A 21068-nucleotide genomic window follows, 5' to 3' on the forward strand; every position below is an offset into this window, starting at 1 on the left:
GAATCTCATTACACAGCACCCAGGTCCAGTACTCTCATATTTCGACCCGCAGAAAGAGCTGCGACTCCAAGTGGATGCATCCAAAAGTGGCCTTGGGGCTGTCATGCTCCAAGATGGCAAACCAATTGCCTATGCGTCCAAGTCACTCAACAGCACTGAAGAAAACTACGCACAGATAGAGAAGGAGCTCTACGCTGTGGTCTTCGGCTGCAAGAGGTTCCACGAGTACATGTATGGACGAAAAGTGATTGTGGAGTCAGACCACAAGCCTCTGGAGGCAATACTAAAAAAGCCACTGGCAGCAGCACCACCCCGGCTGCAACGGATGATCCTGGCGCTCCAAAAATACGACATCCAAATCATCCACCGCCCCGGTAAGGACATACCGGTGGCCGACACACTGTCACGCAAGTCAATAGAACACCACGACAGTGACCTACAGGAAGGGATGGAGGCCCAAGTGCACACAGTCCTCAGCAACATCCCTGTGAGCGACACAAGACTCACAGAAATCAAGCAGGAAACAGCGCAAGATCCACAGCTCACCGCACTCAGACGAGCCACACTCACTGGCTGGCCAGACACAAAGAAAAAGTGCCCGCCCAGCATCCAGGAATACTGGAACCACAGAGCAGAAATCTCAGAAATGGACGGTATCCTGTTCAAAGGTGAGAGAATCATTGTCCCCCAAAAGCTTCGCAAGGACATGATACAGCGCATCCATGCCAGCCACCTTGGCGTGGAAAAAAGCAAATGCCGAGCAAGAGACTTACTGTTCTGGCCTGGCATGGGGAAACAGATCGAGGATGCGGTAGCAGACTGCAGCATATGCCAAGAACGGCGCAGCGCAAATGCAAAGGAACCAATGATGTCACACGCCATACCCGAGCGGCCGTGGCAAGTGATAGGCACAGACCTATTCACATGGAACTCACAGGACTTCATAGTCACTGTGGACTACTACTCCAGATTCTTCGAGCTAGAGAGACTTTACAGCTGCACCTCATCTGCCGTCATCATGAAGCTGAAAGCAGCAATGGCTCGACACGGAATCCCCGAGACTATCATCAGCGACAACGGTCCGTGCTACAGCTCTGGTGAGTTCCGCAACTTCTCACAGACATGGGGTTTCTCACACACCACCACAAGCCCCCACTACCCACAGAGCAACGGCCTCTCCGAGAAGACTGTCCAGACGGCCAAACGCATCCTGGACAAAGCCAAAGCTGAGAACAAAGACCCCTACATGAGCTTACTGGAGTATCGCAACACACCGGTGGACAACCTGAAATCACCGGCACAGCTACTGATGAGTCGGAGGCTGCGGTCCATTCTCCCATCAACAGCAAAACACCTGCAGCCACAGATCGCCAGTCAGGAGGATGTTCACAAAAGGAGAGAGGTATGTCAACAGCGCCAGCAGGCATACTACAACCGAACAGCCAAACCTCTGCCCCACCTGCCCGCAGGCACACCAATCCGCTTCCGGCAGGAGGATGGATCCTGGAGACCTGCAACTGTGGAAAGACCAGCGAACACAGACAGGAGCTACCACATCCAAACCAAAGAAGGTCAGATCTACCAACGCAACCGTCAACACCTGCGACAAAGCAGAGTGAACACTCACACTACGCACACACACACTTCACAGCAGACTGTTACCAGCGCTAACAACAACACACAAGCCCATCAGCAAGAGCATGCTGAACCTCCAGACACGAACAATCAGCGACAACCAGACACACAGCCTGGTTACACCACGAGGTCAGGTCGCACGATCAAACCAAGACAAATCCTTGACTTATGAATGTTAAAAAAAGATAATTTTACACCAACCTGTACTATACCTGCTATGTTTTGAAAAGAAATATTTACAGCGTTCACTTACCTTGTGTACCTACCTGCTGTTTGCAGTTACCAGTAATGAAATGAAAAAAAAAAGATGAAATGTTATTACGGTGTCACATTTAGACAGTGAAGGAAATGTTTTACACTACTTTGTTGCAGTCCAGTTATATAAGAGTTCCACTTTCATATTCTTTCTTATTAAGATTGTATTCGCTTATAAACGTGCTCAACGTGGTCTGTATCTCTGCAGAGAAAGCAGCACTTTTCAGAAAAAGGGAGATGTAATATTTGCTAGTAATATTTGATTTGCTAATGTCCCTTACGGCTTTCCGTAGCGCCACAACAAAGTCACGTGATGTACGTAACAACGTCAGTCGGAATCCGGTCGAGGAATAAACACCCAGCACGAGAGAAGTCGTCCTTGCTTCATTAATGTTATAAGTTAACATAGCCAGAGGGCACAGATCATTACATCCCCGGACCTCTCCAGCGATCTCCCCCCGTGTCTCTCTACCTGGACCCCTCCTTTCGGACTCGACTTCCCGGATCTCGGACCCGGACTTCCTCGGACAACCCCTTTTGGATCACGGACTGGACTTTCTTGCCAGGTGCACGCACATTATTCAACACCTCCTGGTCATTTACATACCGCACCACACATAGGCTAAAAACACTCACACAGTTATACACGCAAACCACGGGACACCACACATAGTTTATTCACAAAGCCCACTAACAGAACGTTTTTGCACCATACATTCCCCTCCCACTCCATTCCACTTATTATTCAGCGGCAGCATTTGTTATCTCCCCTCCTTGTTATTCCCCTCCCCCAATAAAACCGCCTTTTTGGATTTTGAAGTCATCCTGTGTCTGTCTGCCTTGGGTTTCGCCACACGGGTCGGGTTCTGGTGCGCGAGCATAACAAGAAGATTATGATTATGACTGTTAAATTGTGTTTCCTTCTAACGAGACTTTACAACTCGTTTCAACTTCACTGGACTATAAACTTTAATAATAACTTCGGCACGTAAGGTTATACATCATGCTCGGTCCGTTATTCCAGGTGCAACAACCTAAACGGCCCCTGTGTAAACAAGGAACTAAAACAATGGTTCCTAACAGTAGTTCCTATTGCTACAATGACCACTGGATTATCCCTAATTTATACTATGGACATGGAATATTTTTTTAAATGACCATGGAGAATCACAGAGAATATTTTTAAATTTGTCTCATTTCTAATTTTTATGTCTGTTTTAAGCACTGTGAATTATGTAAAACACTTTTAATTTCCATTGTGCACGAAATTGGCTATAAAAATACATGTGACATGGCTTGCCATATACATGGCTTTACCTGGTGAAAGAAGTGAATCAACAGCCAGAAAAGAATCATTCAAAATTATTTTTTGGGATTTTTCGCCCTATTTTTCTCCCCAATTGTACTTGGCCTGTTACCGAGCTATTTTCTGAGCTACTGTCACTGCTCCACCCCTCTGCCGATCCAGGGAGGGCTGCAGACTAGCACATGCCTCTTCCGATACACGTGGAGTCACCAGCCGCTTCTTTTCACCTGATAGTGAGTAGTTTTACCAGGGGGATGTAGCACGTGGGAGGATCATGCTGCCCCCCTTAACAGTTGCCTCAACCGACCAGAGGCGGCGCTAGTGCAGTGGCCAGGACACGTATCCATATCCGGCTTCCCACCCACAGACCGGCCAATTGACATCTTTAAGTGCTTTCTCTAGTTCAGCCATGGTGATCGGCTCATAGAGGTCTTCCCTTATCGACCATCTTGTAAGCCACTGGCATGCATTTTGATCTGCTGATCCTTCTTGATTCAAGAGGGTGCAGAAGTGCTCTTTCCATCTTTCTGTGATCTCTTTCAGGTCAGTACAGAGCTTACTTCCATCTGCCGTTTTTACTGGTGCTATTGTATTGCTTCTTGGGCTGTAGATGGCTCTCAGGGTAGAGAAGAGTCCATGCATATCATTTCGATCTGCCAAGGCCTGCAGCTGTTCTGCTTTCTTGCTCCACCAGTTGTCCTTCATCACCCTAATCTCCTTCTGAAGTTTGGCTTTAACTGCCTTGAAGGCCAATTGACTCCTCCTCTGAGTTCTCTTTCAGGTGGGCATTTGCTATTCCTTGAGCAGTTCTTGGATTTCTTCATCTTGATCCTGAAACCAGTCAGGCGATTTTCTTTTTGGATGACCAAGCACCTCTTTTGCTGACTTATAGATGGTCTCTTTCATTTGTGTCCAGCATTCTGCAACATTACTTGCGCCTGTTGCAAACCTTTCTTCATCTTGAAGAGCAGATGTGACTGCTGCAGATAGTCTCATTTGATGTTCTGTGCTTGCTAGCTTGTTGGTATCCAGTTTCTTCGGTGCTTCACAGGGTGATTTTCTTTGACTTCAGTACAGACAGACACAAGATAGGCAGTAAAGGGATTGGGGTTGATAATACTATTATTCCTTTCTAAAACAATCCAGTTAGTGATGGCGAAATAAGGCTTTCCGAAGCATGGAGGCTTTCTGAAGTACTGATACTTTTCAGCCAAATTAATCACAAATGGATTCATCACTCGAAGCCTCATTCAACACAGTGCTCACTAATGACGTGGTAAACGTTTTTACAATGTTACACTTTAATTTAGCAGACACTTTTATCCAAAGCAACGCACATCTGAGAGTTAATACAACACAAGCAAGGATCTAGTCAGGAGGCAACAATGCAAGTGCCAAAAAACTAGGTTCAAGTCCGATAGGACATATAGGTGTCAACAGGCAATGCACAAAGGCAATGGTGCATAGAAGTGGATTTTTTTCTTTTTTCAATATGAATAACATCAGATGTGGAGGTGTTCGTGAAAGAGCTGGGTCTTTAGCTTCTTCTTAAAGATGGAGAGGGACTCAGCAGATCAAATGGAGTTTGGAAACTCGTTCCACCACTGGGGAACTACAGAAGAGAAGAGTCTGGCTGGTGACGTCGGGCCCCGTTTTGGCGGAAGTGCCAAGCACCTTTCATTGGCAGAGTGTAGAGAGCGAGACTGTGTAGTGTAGACCTGAATGAGGGAGTTCAGGTAGGCGGGAGCCATTTTAGTTGCTGTTTTGTAAGTGAGCATCAAGGTGTTGAATTTGATGCAGGCAGCAGCTGGGAGACAGTGGAGTGATATGAACAGTGGGTGACGTTCTATTTTGGGTTGATTGAAGACCAGACACAATGCTGCATTCTGGACCATTTGCAGAGGTTTGAAAGTGCATGCAGGAAGACCTGCCAGTAAGGTGTTACAGCAGTCAATGTGTGATATTACAAGAGCCTGTACCAGGAGTTGTGCTGCGTGCTTAGACAGGAAGGTTCTAATTTTCCTGATGTTGTTTTGAAATATATTCTCTTGTATATGGCATGTCTTTTTGATTGTGCATAAAATAATAATTAAAAAAAGAAACCCTTCCAGAATGTATTAAAGTATAGCAGCACTATTTCTCCAGGAATTTATCAATATTTCGGTACTGTCCAGTCAGAAACCGGTACCAATTTAGTACTGGTTCTCGATACCCATCCCTAGTTCCATACATAACTGCACTTTTCCCATCATTCCTAAGCATGCTGGTAGTGAACCGGGGCTTGGACAGACATTCAAAGTAATTTATCTCAAGTCCATCATAACCTCAGGGAATTAAGATTAAAGCGATCTTGAGAAAATCTTGCCAGGTTTTCCTCTTTAAAATAAACCTACTTTGAGAATACTTGATGCTGAAGGTGAACTGCTGAAACTTCAATTCACTTCAGTTTTGTATGACTGGTTTTGTCTCATGTTGTTTAGTCCCTTTAGTCCGAGTCTGGTTTGTTTGAGGCCATTTTGCCTGATATCTGGTTTGTCTGGTGTCCGTTTTGTCCAGAGTCTTTTTGTCCAATGTCCATTTTACTTGAGTCTGTTTCGTCTGATGCATTATTTGTCAGATGTCCAATTGTAAGAGACTTTAGATTTGACAGTGCTTTTTCCAAGACTTGAAACCTTTGGCTCTGAGGAATGATGCACCCTTTTCTGATGTCTGCTTGCTGAATCTGAGACAGAGGGGGCCCTAACATGCACAACACACACACTGGAGCTGGAACCTTCATGCATTTGGTGCCAATGTAACGCAAGCTGTAAGGCACTTCAAGGTAGCAGAGAGAATGTGGTATGGATTTTTTAAGGAGATGGGCACCCCCTCACAATGCAAGTGGAACAGATTAGTTTGAAAAAGGAGCACAAAGTACAGAACAAGATGTGCTAAATTTTCGACAAGGAAATAAGAGGGGTCAAAAATATTTATATATATATTTATTATATGTATTTATTTCACCCCCCTTTTCTTCCCAATTGTACTTGGTCAATTACCCCACTCTTCCGAGCCGTACCAGTAGCTGCTCCACCCTCATGTGGAGTCACCAGCCGTTTCTTTTCAACTGTCAGTGAGGAGTTTCAGCAAAAGGACGTAGCACGTGAGAGGATCACACTATTCCCCCCAGTTCCCCCTCCCCCTTGAACAGGTGCCCCGACTGACCAGAGGAGGCGCTAGTGCAGTGACCAGGACACATACCCACATCCAGTTTCCCACCCGCAGACACAACCAATTCTGTCTGTGGGGATGCCCGACCAAGCCAAGGTAATACAGGGATTCGATCCAGTGATCCCTGCGTTGGTAGGCAATGGAATAGACCGCTACACCACCCGGACGTCCCTCAAAACTGATACTTTTGAAATGTGTGAGGAACATTTGCCCTCATATTATGTGTCCTCTGCCTGAGAGAGGACAAGGTGCTGACCTTTAGTCGTATGTTCCTGAGGTTCCTAGAAATGTTGACATGATGTGGATGTCCGTTTGCCAGGTTACGGTGGTCCATATCAATGGTGTATGGTTCCTTCAGCCCTCCTAAGCTGTAGCGGATCTGAAGAGCACCTGTATACACACACACACATACACAAGCATGCAAAAGCTCAAACACACACAGACAATAAAGACGTGAGGAAACACACCAGGGGTTTAATAATGAACCAGCAACTATAATGCAGTCACACCAGTGAAGACACACAACATGTAACTGCATCAGTTTGTTAACCAGTGACTAACAGACTGTACTTCTTTCTCATATGTTTGGGGCAAGTTACTGTAGATGATTAAGACTGCTGTTTGTGGATAAAATTCCACCTCTGAGCATATTCATAGGACTTGTGAAGCCAGAGGGTGAGATCCTCACTCTACTTCTTCTACCACCCATAAGATTATCAATCTACTGCTTCTACCACCAATAAGAACCTCCATCTACAGATCATACCACCCATAAAATCCTCCAACTACTTCTTCTACCACCCATAAGATTCTCAATCTACTGCTTCTACCACAAATAAGATCCTCAATCTACTGCTTCTACCACCCAGAAGATCCTCCATCTACTGCTTCTACCACCCAGAAGATCATCCGTCTACTGCTTCTACCACCCAGAAGATCCTCCATCTACTGCTTATACCACACATAAGATCCTCCATCTACTGCTTCTACAACCCATCCTCCATCTACTGCTTATACCACATATAAGATCCTCCATCTACTGCTTCTAAAACCTATAAAAACCTTGATCTACTGCTTCTACAACCCATAAGATCCTCCATCTATTGCTTATACCACCCATAAAATGCTCCATCTACTGCTTCTACCACCCATAAAATCCTCCATCTACTGCTTATACCACCCATAAAATCCTCCATCTACTGCTTCTACTACCCATAAGATCCTCCATCTACTGCTTCTACCACCCATAAAATCCTCCATCTACTGCTTCTACCACCCATGGGATCCTCCATCTACTGCTTCTACCACCCATAAGATCCTCCATTTACTGCTTCTACCACCAATAAGATCCTCCATCTACTGCTTCTACCACCCATAAAATCCTCCATCTACTGTTCTACCACCCATAAAATCCTCCATGTACTGCTTTTACCACATATTAGATCCTACATCTACTGCTTATACTACCCACAATTCCTCCATCTACTGCTTCTAAAACCTATAAAAACCTTGATCTACTGCTTCTACAACCCATAAGATCCTCCATCTACTGCTTCTACCACCCATAAAATCCTCCATCTACTGCTTCTACCACCCATGGGATCCTCCATCTACTGCTTCTACCACCCATAAAATCCTCCAACTACTGCTTCTACCACACATTAGATCCTCCATCTACTGCTTATACCACCCACAAACCTTTTCATGTACTGCTTCTCCCACCCTTAAGATCCTCCATCTACTACTTCTACCACCCATAAAATGCTCCATCTACTGCTTCTACCACCCATAAAATCCTCCACCTACAGCTTATACCACACACAAGATCCTCCATCTACTGCTTCTACCGTCCACAAGATCCTCTATCTACTGTTTCAACCACCCAGAAGTTCCTCCATCTACTGCTTCTACCACCCATAAGATCCTCCATCCACTGCTCCTACCACCCATAACATCCTCCACCTACTGCTTCTACCACACATAAGATCCCCCTTCTATTGCTTCTGCCACCATAAGATCCTCTATCTTCTGCTTATAAAACCCATAAAGTCCTCCATCTACTGTTTCTACCACCCATAAAATCCTCCATCTACTGCTTCTATCACCCATAAAATCGTCTATCTACTGCTTCTACCACCCATATGATCCTCCATCTATTGCTTATACCACACATAAGATCCCCCATCTACTATTTCTACCACCCATAAGATCCTCCATCTACTGCTTCTACCACCCATAAGATTATCAATCTACTGCTTCTACCACCAATAAGAACCTCCATCTACAGATCATACCACCCATAAAATCCTCCAACTACTTCTTCTACCACCCATAAGATTCTCAATCTACTGCTTCTACCACAAATAAGATCCTCAATCTACTGCTTCTACCACCCAGAAGATCCTCCATCTACTGCTTCTACCACCCAGAAGATCATCCGTCTACTGCTTCTACCACCCAGAAGATCCTCCATCTACTGCTTATACCACACATAAGATCCTCCATCTACTGCTTCTACAACCCATCCTCCATCTACTGCTTATACCACATATAAGATCCTCCATCTACTGCTTCTAAAACCTATAAAAACCTTGATCTACTGCTTCTACAACCCATAAGATCCTCCATCTATTGCTTATACCACCCATAAAATGCTCCATCTACTGCTTCTACCACCCATAAAATCCTCCATCTACTGCTTATACCACCCATAAAATCCTCCATCTACTGCTTCTACTACCCATAAGATCCTCCATCTACTGCTTCTACCACCCATAAAATCCTCCATCTACTGCTTCTACCACCCATGGGATCCTCCATCTACTGCTTCTACCACCCATAAGATCCTCCATTTACTGCTTCTACCACCAATAAGATCCTCCATCTACTGCTTCTACCACCCATAAAATCCTCCATCTACTGTTCTACCACCCATAAAATCCTCCATGTACTGCTTTTACCACATATTAGATCCTACATCTACTGCTTATACTACCCACAATTCCTCCATCTACTGCTTCTAAAACCTATAAAAACCTTGATCTACTGCTTCTACAACCCATAAGATCCTCCATCTACTGCTTCTACCACCCATAAAATCCTCCATCTACTGCTTCTACCACCCATGGGATCCTCCATCTACTGCTTCTACCACCCATAAAATCCTCCAACTACTGCTTCTACCACACATTAGATCCTCCATCTACTGCTTATACCACCCACAAACCTTTTCATGTACTGCTTCTCCCACCCTTAAGATCCTCCATCTACTACTTCTACCACCCATAAAATGCTCCATCTACTGCTTCTACCACCCATAAAATCCTCCACCTACAGCTTATACCACACACAAGATCCTCCATCTACTGCTTCTACCGTCCACAAGATCCTCTATCTACTGTTTCAACCACCCAGAAGTTCCTCCATCTACTGCTTCTACCACCCATAAGATCCTCCATCCACTGCTCCTACCACCCATAACATCCTCCACCTACTGCTTCTACCACACATAAGATCCCCCTTCTATTGCTTCTGCCACCATAAGATCCTCTATCTTCTGCTTATAAAACCCATAAAGTCCTCCATCTACTGTTTCTACCACCCATAAAATCCTCCATCTACTGCTTCTATCACCCATAAAATCGTCTATCTACTGCTTCTACCACCCATATGATCCTCCATCTATTGCTTATACCACACATAAGATCCCCCATCTACTATTTCTACCACCCATAAGATCCTCCATCTACTGCTTCTACCACCCATAAGATCCTCCATCTACTGCTTCTACCACCCATAGGATCCTCCATCTTACTGCTTATACAATCCATAAAATCCATCCATAAAATTATTATTATTATTAAATACGTTACGTGATGCAGATCAAGTAAGGTCATGAAAAAGGCAATTATCATTATTATTGTTATTAAATACGTTACGTGACGCAGATCACGTAAGTTTATGAAAAAGGTAATTATTAATAATAATAATACATTATTATTATTATTTTTAAATACGGTACGTGATACAGAGCAAGTAAGGTCATGAAAAAGGCAATTATTATTATTATTATTATCATTATTTTTATAATTAAATACGTTACGTGATGCAGATCATGTAAGTTAATGAAAAAGGTAATTATTAATAATAATACATTATTATTATTATTATTACTATTATAATTTGTATTATTAAATACTTTACGTGATGCAGAGCACGTATGTTCATGAAAAAGGTAATTAATAATAATATTATTATTTTTAAATACGTTACATGACACAGATCAAGTAAGGTCATGAAAAATGCAATTATTATTATTAATAATAATGTTATTATTATTATCATTATTGTTATTAAATATGTTACGTTAAATAGATCAAGCAAGTTAATGAAAAAGGTAATTATTGTTTTTTTTTTAAGTTATGTATACTCAATGTGACACCAAAGGTAATAAAGCTCAAACACCACGTCTACTGCTTTCCACACTAATACTCCCCATGTAAGCAAGACAGTACGCCTAATGAACCCACCGTTGTGCATGAGCACCACAGCCAGGTAGTCCTGTGTCCTGGAGCTGACGTACACAAGTATACTTGGGGTGCTGGCGGTACTGAAGCTAAATGACAGCTCTTCCTGTGTCAAGTTGGCCTCGTTGGAAATGTCGATATCTGAAAGTCTCTCCGTGTCCCCTAACACAGGAAATCCCATCTCTGGTGGCAAGTCGTAGCGTACAAGAGTTCCTGTCTCAAAGTAGCCACCGACATCTGAGATATAAACACAAACAGATATGTGCTGAGTTCCAGGGACATATTATTCAAACGTCAGAGTTTAAAATGCTGATGTGAGAGGACGGCAGGGGGACACTGTAACGTCAAGTGATCATGCCCACTTATGTAAACTGTACTGACATGGACAGACAGAAAAGCAGACGGTAAAGGCACACATAATGTGACCCAGAGTGACTTGCCATTGGTGCAGAAAGTCCCATCATATGCAGTGAGGGAACAGTCACATGTGTAACCATTGTACTGCTCCACACACTTCCCTCCATTCCGGCAGTGAATCCCATAACTGGTACAGTGGCCTTGGCACCCCGGCTTAACCCAAGGTGTCAGCTTTGCCCTTTCCTCCAGGTCAAGGGTTACACCATTCACCTTGAGAGCACGGATGCAACCCAGGAAACCCCTCTGACCACCTGAGGCACCTGGGAAGTAAACAAGTTAAAGGAAGGATAAGCAATGTGTGTAAGTGAAACTTTATTTGCGCAGCACTTTTTTTAAACACAGTTCCAAAGCACTTTAAAAAAAAAAAAGAAGCACAATATTGATGTAGGTCTTCATTTACAAGTAAAAACAAGCACGGCATAAAACAAGATCAAAATGAACATAAGATAAAGACACAAATATGTACTCTACTCATATAAACACAGAGAAAACCCTGACAATTTCAATAAGCAACCCCCCTTTTCTAAAAAGGGCCAGCATGTAAAGAAGTTTCTAGAAGCTGCTTAAAGAGTGTCCCAGACCCAGCAGATCTGATGGGTTGGTGGAGGCAGCTACAGAGTGAGGGAGCCAAAACAGCGAAAGTAAGGTGACCTTCGGTTTTAAGTCTGGAACAAGGGATGGCAAGAAGACCAAGAGTCAAGGACCTTAGTGGCCTTGCAGTACTGCAAGAGCTCGGCAACACAGCAAAGTCAGCTGGAGCCAGGCCATGCAGCTCATTCTCGCCCCACAGCTTCCTACATCGACACTGGCAAAAGCATCGATATAGGATGCAGAAGGTACTCTGTTATGCCTGTATAGAGCCATGATGTATAGCGAGATTTACCAACCTCCCAAACCTAAACCCTAAACTTAACCACTACAAAACCTGATCACTACCTAACCTGCATGTCATCAGTAATCATGTGTTATGCCAAACCACCCTTAGAGAAGAATCACTGGCGCCAGGGAAAAAAGTCCCATATGAAAACCACTGCAACAGGAGGTTTGACATTGGAGTCTATGAAACAGCTGGCACGTCTCTAACAGACACGGAAGGGTACTTACTGGTCATGGTGTCAACATCTGCTATGTCTTCTACCTCACCTGACCCACACATCTGAATTCTGTATTCAGTCAGCCTGTCTACCTGCTGTACACCTGCTGAACCTTATCATCTGTCTGGCTCCATATTTACCAGATTGTCTAGTGTGTTCTGCCTGGTGTCTCGCCTTGTATTGAAATTGAGTTTGTTTGTTACCTGATCTCTGTTTTATTTCTGACTGGTCTAGCCCCTGTTTGGATTTGTTTGCCTGGTTTATTTTGCAAGTGTGTTATCTGACCTCTGCTTGTCTCAGTTCTGTGCAGTTTTATCCTGTTTGTATTTAGTGGAACATTTAGTAAAGTCTTTTTGAAACATCAGTCTATGTCTTTGTGTCTGCATCTGCATCTGGGTCTCCTGGCTCTGCCAGTCACAGTGCAGTCTGGCCAGCATGTATCCAGCAAACTCAGACCAGATTGTAACCATGGTTGTGAATTGTCACCATGAACACTAGCTGGATAAAGTTGCCAAAGGTCTTCAGGAGCTCTCCGCCTATCTTGACTACACCTTTTCTTTCTTTTTTAAATTTTCAAACAAAAGATATTGTAGCGGATTCGGGGGGAAGTCGGGGAAACCGTCGCCACAGTCGGGACGCGAACCCGTTTCTCCCGCTGCGCAAGCGACAACGTTGATCAGTCGACCAAAGGGTCCAACCCTTTAGTCAAGGACAAACGTGTCTACTTATCCATGCACGTTACACTACCCTCCTCCTTCGGGCTTCAGCATATCACCTCCCTCACGCCTCTGGGCGCACGTGCTTCCGACGACCTCACGGTCTCACCATCCCACTTCTGACACCAATGTAGCGAATTCGGGGGGCAGTCAGGGAGATCGTTGCCACAACCCGTGTCTCCCACACCGCAAGCGACTACGTTAACCAGTCGACTAAAGGGTACGACCCGTTAGTCAAGGACCAGCGTGTCTACTTATCCATGCACGTTACAATATATACAATTACAACAACAGCAACCACCCCCCAACCACAAAACACAAGTAAATGAAATAAAATAAACGTACATCATATACATATGAAAGTATATAAAGGACATTTCAGTCATGCTATACTCCATATTTCACACATCACATAAATAAAGTGCGGTATACTCACATAAGCTTATACGCTATACCACAGTTTCAAGTGTGATAATAAAAGGGGGCCCTTATATGATTCACTCAGGAACAGTCGGGCCCACATTTTATTGAATTTGTTTATCGACCCCCTGATCGTATGTCTTACCTTATCAAGTTAGATATGGTCAAGAACATGAACAACCAGAAGGTTGTGAGAAGTGGGCACAGAAGATCTCCATTTCAGAAGGATTAAGCATCTGGCCAGCAAGGTTAAAAATGCAACCAAATCCGCTTCTAAGGCAGAGAGTGATAGTAGGGTTGGGGCTAACCCAAATAGTGCAGTCATAGCATGTGGTTTAATCAGCTTCCTAACTGTTCCTGACAATGACTGAAAAAAGCTCAGACCAGAAGATTTGTAAAAATGGACAGGACCAAAACATATGCACATGTGTAGCTAGAGCTAGATGACACAGGTTGGGTCTAACATCTCCATAAATCTTAGAAAGTTGTCTCTTTGTAAAATGAGTGTGATGAATAATTTTACATTGTATGAGACCATGTTTGGCACAGATAGAAGACGTATGCCCTCTATTAAGAGCTTCTTTTTTTCCAGAGCTCCTCTGTAATTTCCTCTCCAGGATATCTCTCCCATTGGGCTCTTACAGAGTGTAGAGGAGCCAGACATAGTGAATGTATCTCACTATAAACACAAGTCATGCCTTTCAACTAAGGTGTAAGAAAGCAATCCCACGACTTAGTCTGGGCCGGAACAGGAACTGTGAGGATTTATTGCTGATAAAACAACGAACTTGTAAATATCTAAAGAAGTGATGTCTAGCGAGACTATTCTTCCCTGACAACTGCTGGAATGAGGTAAAGGTATAGAGGGTATGCACTGACGTCACTTTCCCACTGGAACACGCCCCCTCAGTCGCAGTGAATGGCAAAACATCCCGCAACATAGCTGCTTCTAGTAGCGGAAACAGTGAAACCGGGATTATAACGCAAGATTATCTGCTTAAATTAAAGGAAGTTGGACTTGACAGTGACCTTTACAGTTTACCAAATAACCAGTGGTCCATGGACATTGACATTTGGCCACAAATCGAGTTTCCTGATTATTGTGGTTTATACTGATGAGGAGACTGGCGGGTAGTCCTTTTTATGAACATTTTTCAGGAACAAAGAACACCACTCGTGCATGCGTGTCCTAACCGACTTCAGTTCTACTTCCGTACATCCGCCTGAGAGCGCGCCTACTGGCCTCTCGTCGTATTACCTATAGTATAGGCTCACCACCGTATTACTCCGTGTATATGTTCAAACCCATGTACTACATCCCCCTTTTTCCACAGAACAAAAAACAAAACGATCACAGTATAGACGCGTTTGTTCCACTATCTATCAGTTTGAATTTACTGCATTAAGAAACAAATGCCTTTGTTCGTCTTTTCTTAAACTTCAAAATAGAGATATATCACTGTCCACAAGACCACTATAAACTGTTTAAAGGTCTGGCTTTTAATGCTTACTATATCTATTCTTGACATCAGTACAGTGTTACATTCTTCATACATTTATTGTTCGTACTATACATTCAGTGCATTTTCTTTTCTTTTTTTCTTAAGAAATCTGTACACTCTTTGTACCCAGTCTTCGTACACTGTCACTGGGGTCAGTGGTTTCTAGCACATGACCCTCATGACCCATAACTTTTACTGTTAGCCCATTTGAAAATCACTGAATTTGGTAGGCTGCTTTACCATCCTGCCACTTCTGGTGTGTTGGACCTGTGCGTCTGAACAATTGATTGGTTATTCAACATTTATTGTTGCGTCATGTACATGTGGTTCTGCAGGCTCGCTTGGAGGTGGCTGCTCAGTGACACTGACATTACCGTCCTCTATTTCAGTATGTGTGTCATCCCGAATTCTTCTAAAGTGCCTCCTATTCCTCCTGTACGTTTGTCCTGCAGCCGTCACAACATTATATGACCTCGGTTCCTGTCTCTTCTGTTCTACCAGGGCAGGTTTCCAGCCTTGTGGAGTCTCTGTACTGACAGCCATTCCTGGTTTGAGCACAGAGAGAGGTCTTGCATGTTGGTTGTAGTACTCTCCTTGTCTTTGTTGCAGTTTAAATAGCCTCTGCTTCGCTCTTCTCGGATGCCTCGGTTTGAGCACAGCCCTGGCTACTGGCAATGTGCTTCTTAGGACCCGACCCATCAGCATTTCTGCAGGAGAGAGCCCAAGTCCAGTCACATGAGTGTTCCTTAAAGTCAACAGAGCCAGGTCTGTCTTAGTCTGCCCCGCCTTCTTCAGCATGAGTTTAATGGTCTTTATTGTGCGTTCTGCCATCCCGTTAGACTGTGGATAGCCTGGGCTTGAGAATGTCCATGTTATGCCCCAGTCACTTGCAAACTGACTCATCTCAGCACTAGCAAATGGCATGTGGTCACTCACCACTTCCTTTGGAACACCATGTCTGGAAAGCACAGCCTTCAGCTTTGCTATTACTGTGCTTGCTGTTTTGTCACGCATTTGTTGGACCTCAGGATATTTTGAGAAATAATCTACTGTGAGGAGGAAAGATTTGCCTTGTGGCTCAAAAACGTCCACACCTACTTTGTACCATGGTAGTTCTGGCAGCTCATGGCACTTTAGTGGCTCCTTCTAATTCTTTGGTAGGTGTTGTTTACAGGTGGGGCAGATCCCAACCATTTGCTCTAAATCAGCCGATATGCCTGGCCAATATACAAACCCCAATTCCAATGAAGTTGGGATGTTGTGTAAAACGTAAATAAAAACAGAATACAATGATTTGCAAATCCTTTTCGACCTACATTCAATTGAATACACTACAAAGACAAGGTATTTAATGTTCAAACTGATAAACTTTATTGTTTTTTTGGAAATATTCACTCATTGTGAATTTGATGCCTGCAACACGTTCCAAAGAAGCTGGGACAGGGGCATGTTCACCACTGTGTTACACCACCTTTCCTTTTAACAACACTCAACAAGCATTTGGAAACTGAGGACACTAATTGTTGAAGCTTTGTAGGTGGAATTCTTTCCCATTCTTGCTTGATGTACGACTTCAGTTGCTCAACAGTCCGGGGTCTCTGTTGTCGTATTTTGCGCTTCATAATGCGCCACACATGTTCAATGGGAGACAGGTCTGGACTGCAGGCAGGCCAGTCCAGTACCCGCACTCTTTTACTACGAAGCCACGCTGTTGGAACACGTGCAGAATGTGGCTTGGCATTGTCTTGCTGAAATAAGCAGGGACGTCCCTGAAAAAGACGTGGCTTGGATGGCAGCATATGTTGCTCCAAAACCTGTATGTACCTTTCAGCATTAATGGTACCTTCACAGATGTGCAAGTTACCCATGATGGGCACTAACACCCCCTCCCCATACCATCACAGATGCTGGCTTTTGGACTTTGCTCTGAGAACAATCTGGATGGTCCTTTTCCTCTTTAGCCCGGAGGACACGACGTCCATGATTTCCAAAAACAATTTGAAATGTGGACTCGTCAGACCACAGCACACTTGTCCACTTTGCGTCAGTCCATCTCAGATGAGCTCGGGCCAGAGAAGCCGGCGGTGTTTCTAGGTGGTGTTGATATATGGCTTTGGCTTTGCATAGTAGAGTTTTAACTTGCACATGTAGATGTAGCGACGAAATGTGTTAACTGACGATGGTTTTCCCAAGTGTTCCTGAGCCCACGTGGTCATATCCTTTACACAATGAGGTCGGTTTTTAATGCAGTGCCGCCTGAGGGGTCGAAAGTCACGGGCATTCAATGCTGGTTTTCGGCCTTGCTGCTTACGTGCAGAGATTTCTCCGGATTCTCTGAATCTTGTGATGATATTATGGACTGTAGATGAGGAAATCCCTAAATTCCTTGCAGTTGTACGTTGAGAAACGTTGTTCTTAAACTGTTGGACTATTTGCTCACGCAGCTGTTCACAAAGTGGTGAACCTCGCTCCATCTTTGCTTGTGAACGACTGAGCCTTTCGGGGACGCTCCTTTTATACCCAATCATGACACTCCCCTGTTTCCAATTAACCTGTTCACCCGTGGAATGTTCCAAACAGTTGTTTTTTGAGCATTCCTCAACTTTCCCAGTTTTTAGTTGCCCCTGTCCCGCTTTTTTGGAATGTGTTGCAGGCATCAAATTCAAAATGAGTGAATATTTGCAAAAAACAATACAGTTTATCAGTTTGAACATTAAATATCTTGTCTTTGTAGTGTATTCAATTGAATATAGGTCAAAAAGGATTTGCAAATCATTGTATTCTGTTTTTATTCACGTTTTACACAACGTCCCAACTTCATTGGAATTGGGGTTAGTAGATACTTGCGTGACTGTTCTTTGGTCCGTTGTACTCCTTGGTGGGCTATGTGCAGTCTCTGTTGCATGTCTGATCTCAACTTTTTAGGGATAATGAATCTGTCTCCTGTCATCAGCCCCCCCCCCCCCAATTTACCGTGATTGTGTCTCTGATTAGCCAATAGACTTTAAGCTCAGCATCTGTCTGTTTTTTGTGCTTTGGCCACCCTCTCTGGTGAATGTCTAATAGTTTTTGCGAGGTCCGGTCCTCCTCAGTTGCCATCTTAAGCCTCTCGTGCATCTCTCTTCCCAGAGCCTCAGTTGCTTCCATGGCATAGACTATCTTTTCATATGTAGTCATGGACTTCTCTTGTGTTTACACAGCACCAAACGCTCTGGATAAAGTGTCTGCTATTAGCATTTCCTTGCAAGGTGCGTACTTGATGTGGAGATTGTAACGCTGAAGCTGTAGCAGCATTCGTTGTGGCAGGTGTCTGTCCTAATGGCTTTGTGAATATAGCCTCCAGAGGCTGGACCACCACATGTGCACCAAACACGTACTGGTTGAATTCTCGTGTCGCAAACACGACCGCAAGCAGTTCTTTTTCAATCTGCGCATAGTTGTGCTCGGCCTGTGTTAGGGCTCTGGATGCATATGCCACTGGCTGTCCTCGCTGCAGCAGGCACACATCTGCTTGGAAGACTATTTGGTCAAAAAATTTGGAGGACTATTGGGTCGAAGAATTTCAGCACTGGAGCCTCAGTTAGTGCTGTCTTGAGTTTGGCCAGATAGCTGCCGTAAAGGTGCTGTCACTGCTCCTTCATTGGGTATGTATTGGGACAGGTACTTAGTCATACCTAGTAGCCTTTGTAGACCCTTTCTATCTTCTGGTGCTGGCATGTGTACAATAGCATTCACCTTGTCACTGTCTGGCCGTACTCCCTCAGGGTTTATCATGTGTCCCATGTACTTCACCTCCGTCACTTTGTACTGCACTTTATACTGCACTTTGTCTGCACTGAACTTAACATTCATCTCTTTGGCTCTCTGTATTACCTTGTGCAGTATCTCGGCATGTTCCTTCTCATCAGCTGCAGCGATGATCATATCGTCGGCTATCACCTGTACACCGTCAATGTCACCAAATGTTTCACTGTTCTTCTGTTGGAAGACTTCGCTGGCTGATTTTATACCGAATGGGAGACGCTTGAACCTGTAACGCCCCCATGGCGTGTTGAAGGTGCATAACAGTGACGATGCTCTGTCCAGCTTAATTTGCCAGTATCCGTCTTTTTCATCGAGTATTGTAAATATTCTCTTGCCAGACAGTCTGCTTTGGACATCTGTAGGTGTCGGTATGGAGTAGTGCTGTCGTCTGATGGCTTTGTTCAGCTCTCGAAGATCAAGGCAAAGTCTGAGTGAGCTATTTTTCTTTTCAGTTCTTACCAAGCTGTTCACTCACTGTGTCGGTTCTGTTACTGGAGTGATGACATCAGCTTTTTCCAGCTGACTCAGTGTCTTTTTCAGTTTGTCCATGATGGCAAACGGGATTTTTCTGCAGTCATGGATCACGGGAGTCACTTCTGGGTCAATGTGAATATGATGCTCACCAGGGAACTCCCCAAGCCCCTGGAACACCTCTGGATACTGCCTCACCAGCTCTTCTTTGGTTGCAGGTGAGCTCTTCTTGATTTCATCAACACGTCTGACCAAGTTCAACTCCTCACATGCTGCTCTTCCGATAATTGGAGATGCTGACTGCTTAATGACATAGAACTGGAACTTGTCTCTCTTCGTTCAGTACTGCATTTCAGGTAGGTGCTACCAGATGGCTTAATCTGGTTACCTCCGTAAGCTCTTAATACTGTTTGTGGAACTATAGGCGTACTGTCCTGGGAGTTTTCTGACATGTTCTAGAGGGAGAACACTAGCGTCAGCACCCGTGTCTAGTTTAAAGATGATGGGCACTCCTCTAGTTGACAAAGTAGCTCGCCAGGGCATATCACTAGCTTTACTCAGTGCATTTACCTGGGTGCACTCCAAACTGCTTGCACTCCTTTCATTCTGCACATCTCGGCAAAGTGATTGCCCTTCCCACAAGCTCTGCACTTCATTCCATACGCTGGACATGCTTTTGGGCCATGTGTCTTTCCGCATCTGTTGCGTACTTTTGTTTGGTTGACATATTTATCCTTTTTATGATGAGCATTGAATGCTGTTTTGTTGACATTAGCCTTATTTTACCTTATTGGTCTTGTTGTCTTCTTTGTTGTTAATGGTATGCACCTCATTTTCCTTCTTTACGCACACCATTATGCTGATTTGCTCCTTGGCTATCTCTGATGTCCTGCAAATAGCAGTGGCTTTAGTTAAAGTCAGGTTAGGTTCTATCAGCAGTTTCTCTTTCAGGTGCTTATCTGTAACACTGAAAACGATTTTGTCCGAACTCACAGTCTTTGCTCCTGTGTTTTAGCTCTGTGACAAATTTGTCAATGTGCATCGGTTCTTGCATTGCATACGTCCAAAACTGGTACCTCTCAAATACCACGTTTTCTTTGGCGTACAGTAGTCTCGGAAAGCCTGCAATATGTGGTCCACTTGCACGTCTTCAGGCTCGGCCCTGGCTATGTCAAGTGTGTTGTACACCTCGAGCGCTTCTTCGCCTAGCGTGTGCAGTAATATTGCCACTTGCACCTCCTTTTCCTTTTTCGACATTTCAGTTGCCGTCATGTACAACCTATATATTTGCTCCCATCTACGCCAGTTTTCACATATGTTGCCTATCAATACTAACGGAGAAGGTGATTTAAATTGTTCCATTTTGTTTTGTCTTCTGCGTTAGCGTAACCCCAAACACTATTGACTTTAGCGCCGTCGGACCTAACACGTTTACGTTTAGTCACAGGAACTTGGCAGCAAGCTCACCATTCTTTTCTCTCGGTCTCTCGTCTTCTTCGGCGATTAAACATCAAACGCCGCCACTTCTGACACCATGTTGTGGTTTATACTGATGAGGAGACTGACGGGTAGTCCTTTTTATGAACTTTATTCAGGAGCAAAGAACATCACTCGTGCATGCGTGTCCTAACCGACTTCAGTTCTACATACATCCGCCTGAGAGCGCGTGTGCTGGCCTCACGTCGTATTACCTATAGTATAGGCTCACCACC

General features: G+C 44.2%; 1 protein-coding gene across 1 annotated transcript in view; it reads right to left on the minus strand.

Annotated features, from left to right (window-relative positions):
• cntnap2b (contactin associated protein 2b) overlaps window positions 1-21068 on the minus strand; it is a 296355-nt gene that overhangs the window by 18535 nt on the left and 256752 nt on the right. Inside the window, exons 19-21 of the mRNA XM_056293762.1 lie at window positions 11373-11609; window positions 10936-11169; window positions 6663-6796 (exon numbers count right to left, since the gene is read on the minus strand). Coding sequence (XP_056149737.1) covers window positions 6663-6796; window positions 10936-11169; window positions 11373-11609 — 605 coding nt within the window. The remainder of the gene's footprint in view (window positions 1-6662; window positions 6797-10935; window positions 11170-11372; window positions 11610-21068) is intronic.

Source organism: Lampris incognitus, chromosome 14 (assembly GCF_029633865.1).
Source record: "Lampris incognitus isolate fLamInc1 chromosome 14, fLamInc1.hap2, whole genome shotgun sequence".
NCBI lineage: Eukaryota > Metazoa > Chordata > Actinopteri > Lampriformes > Lampridae > Lampris > Lampris incognitus.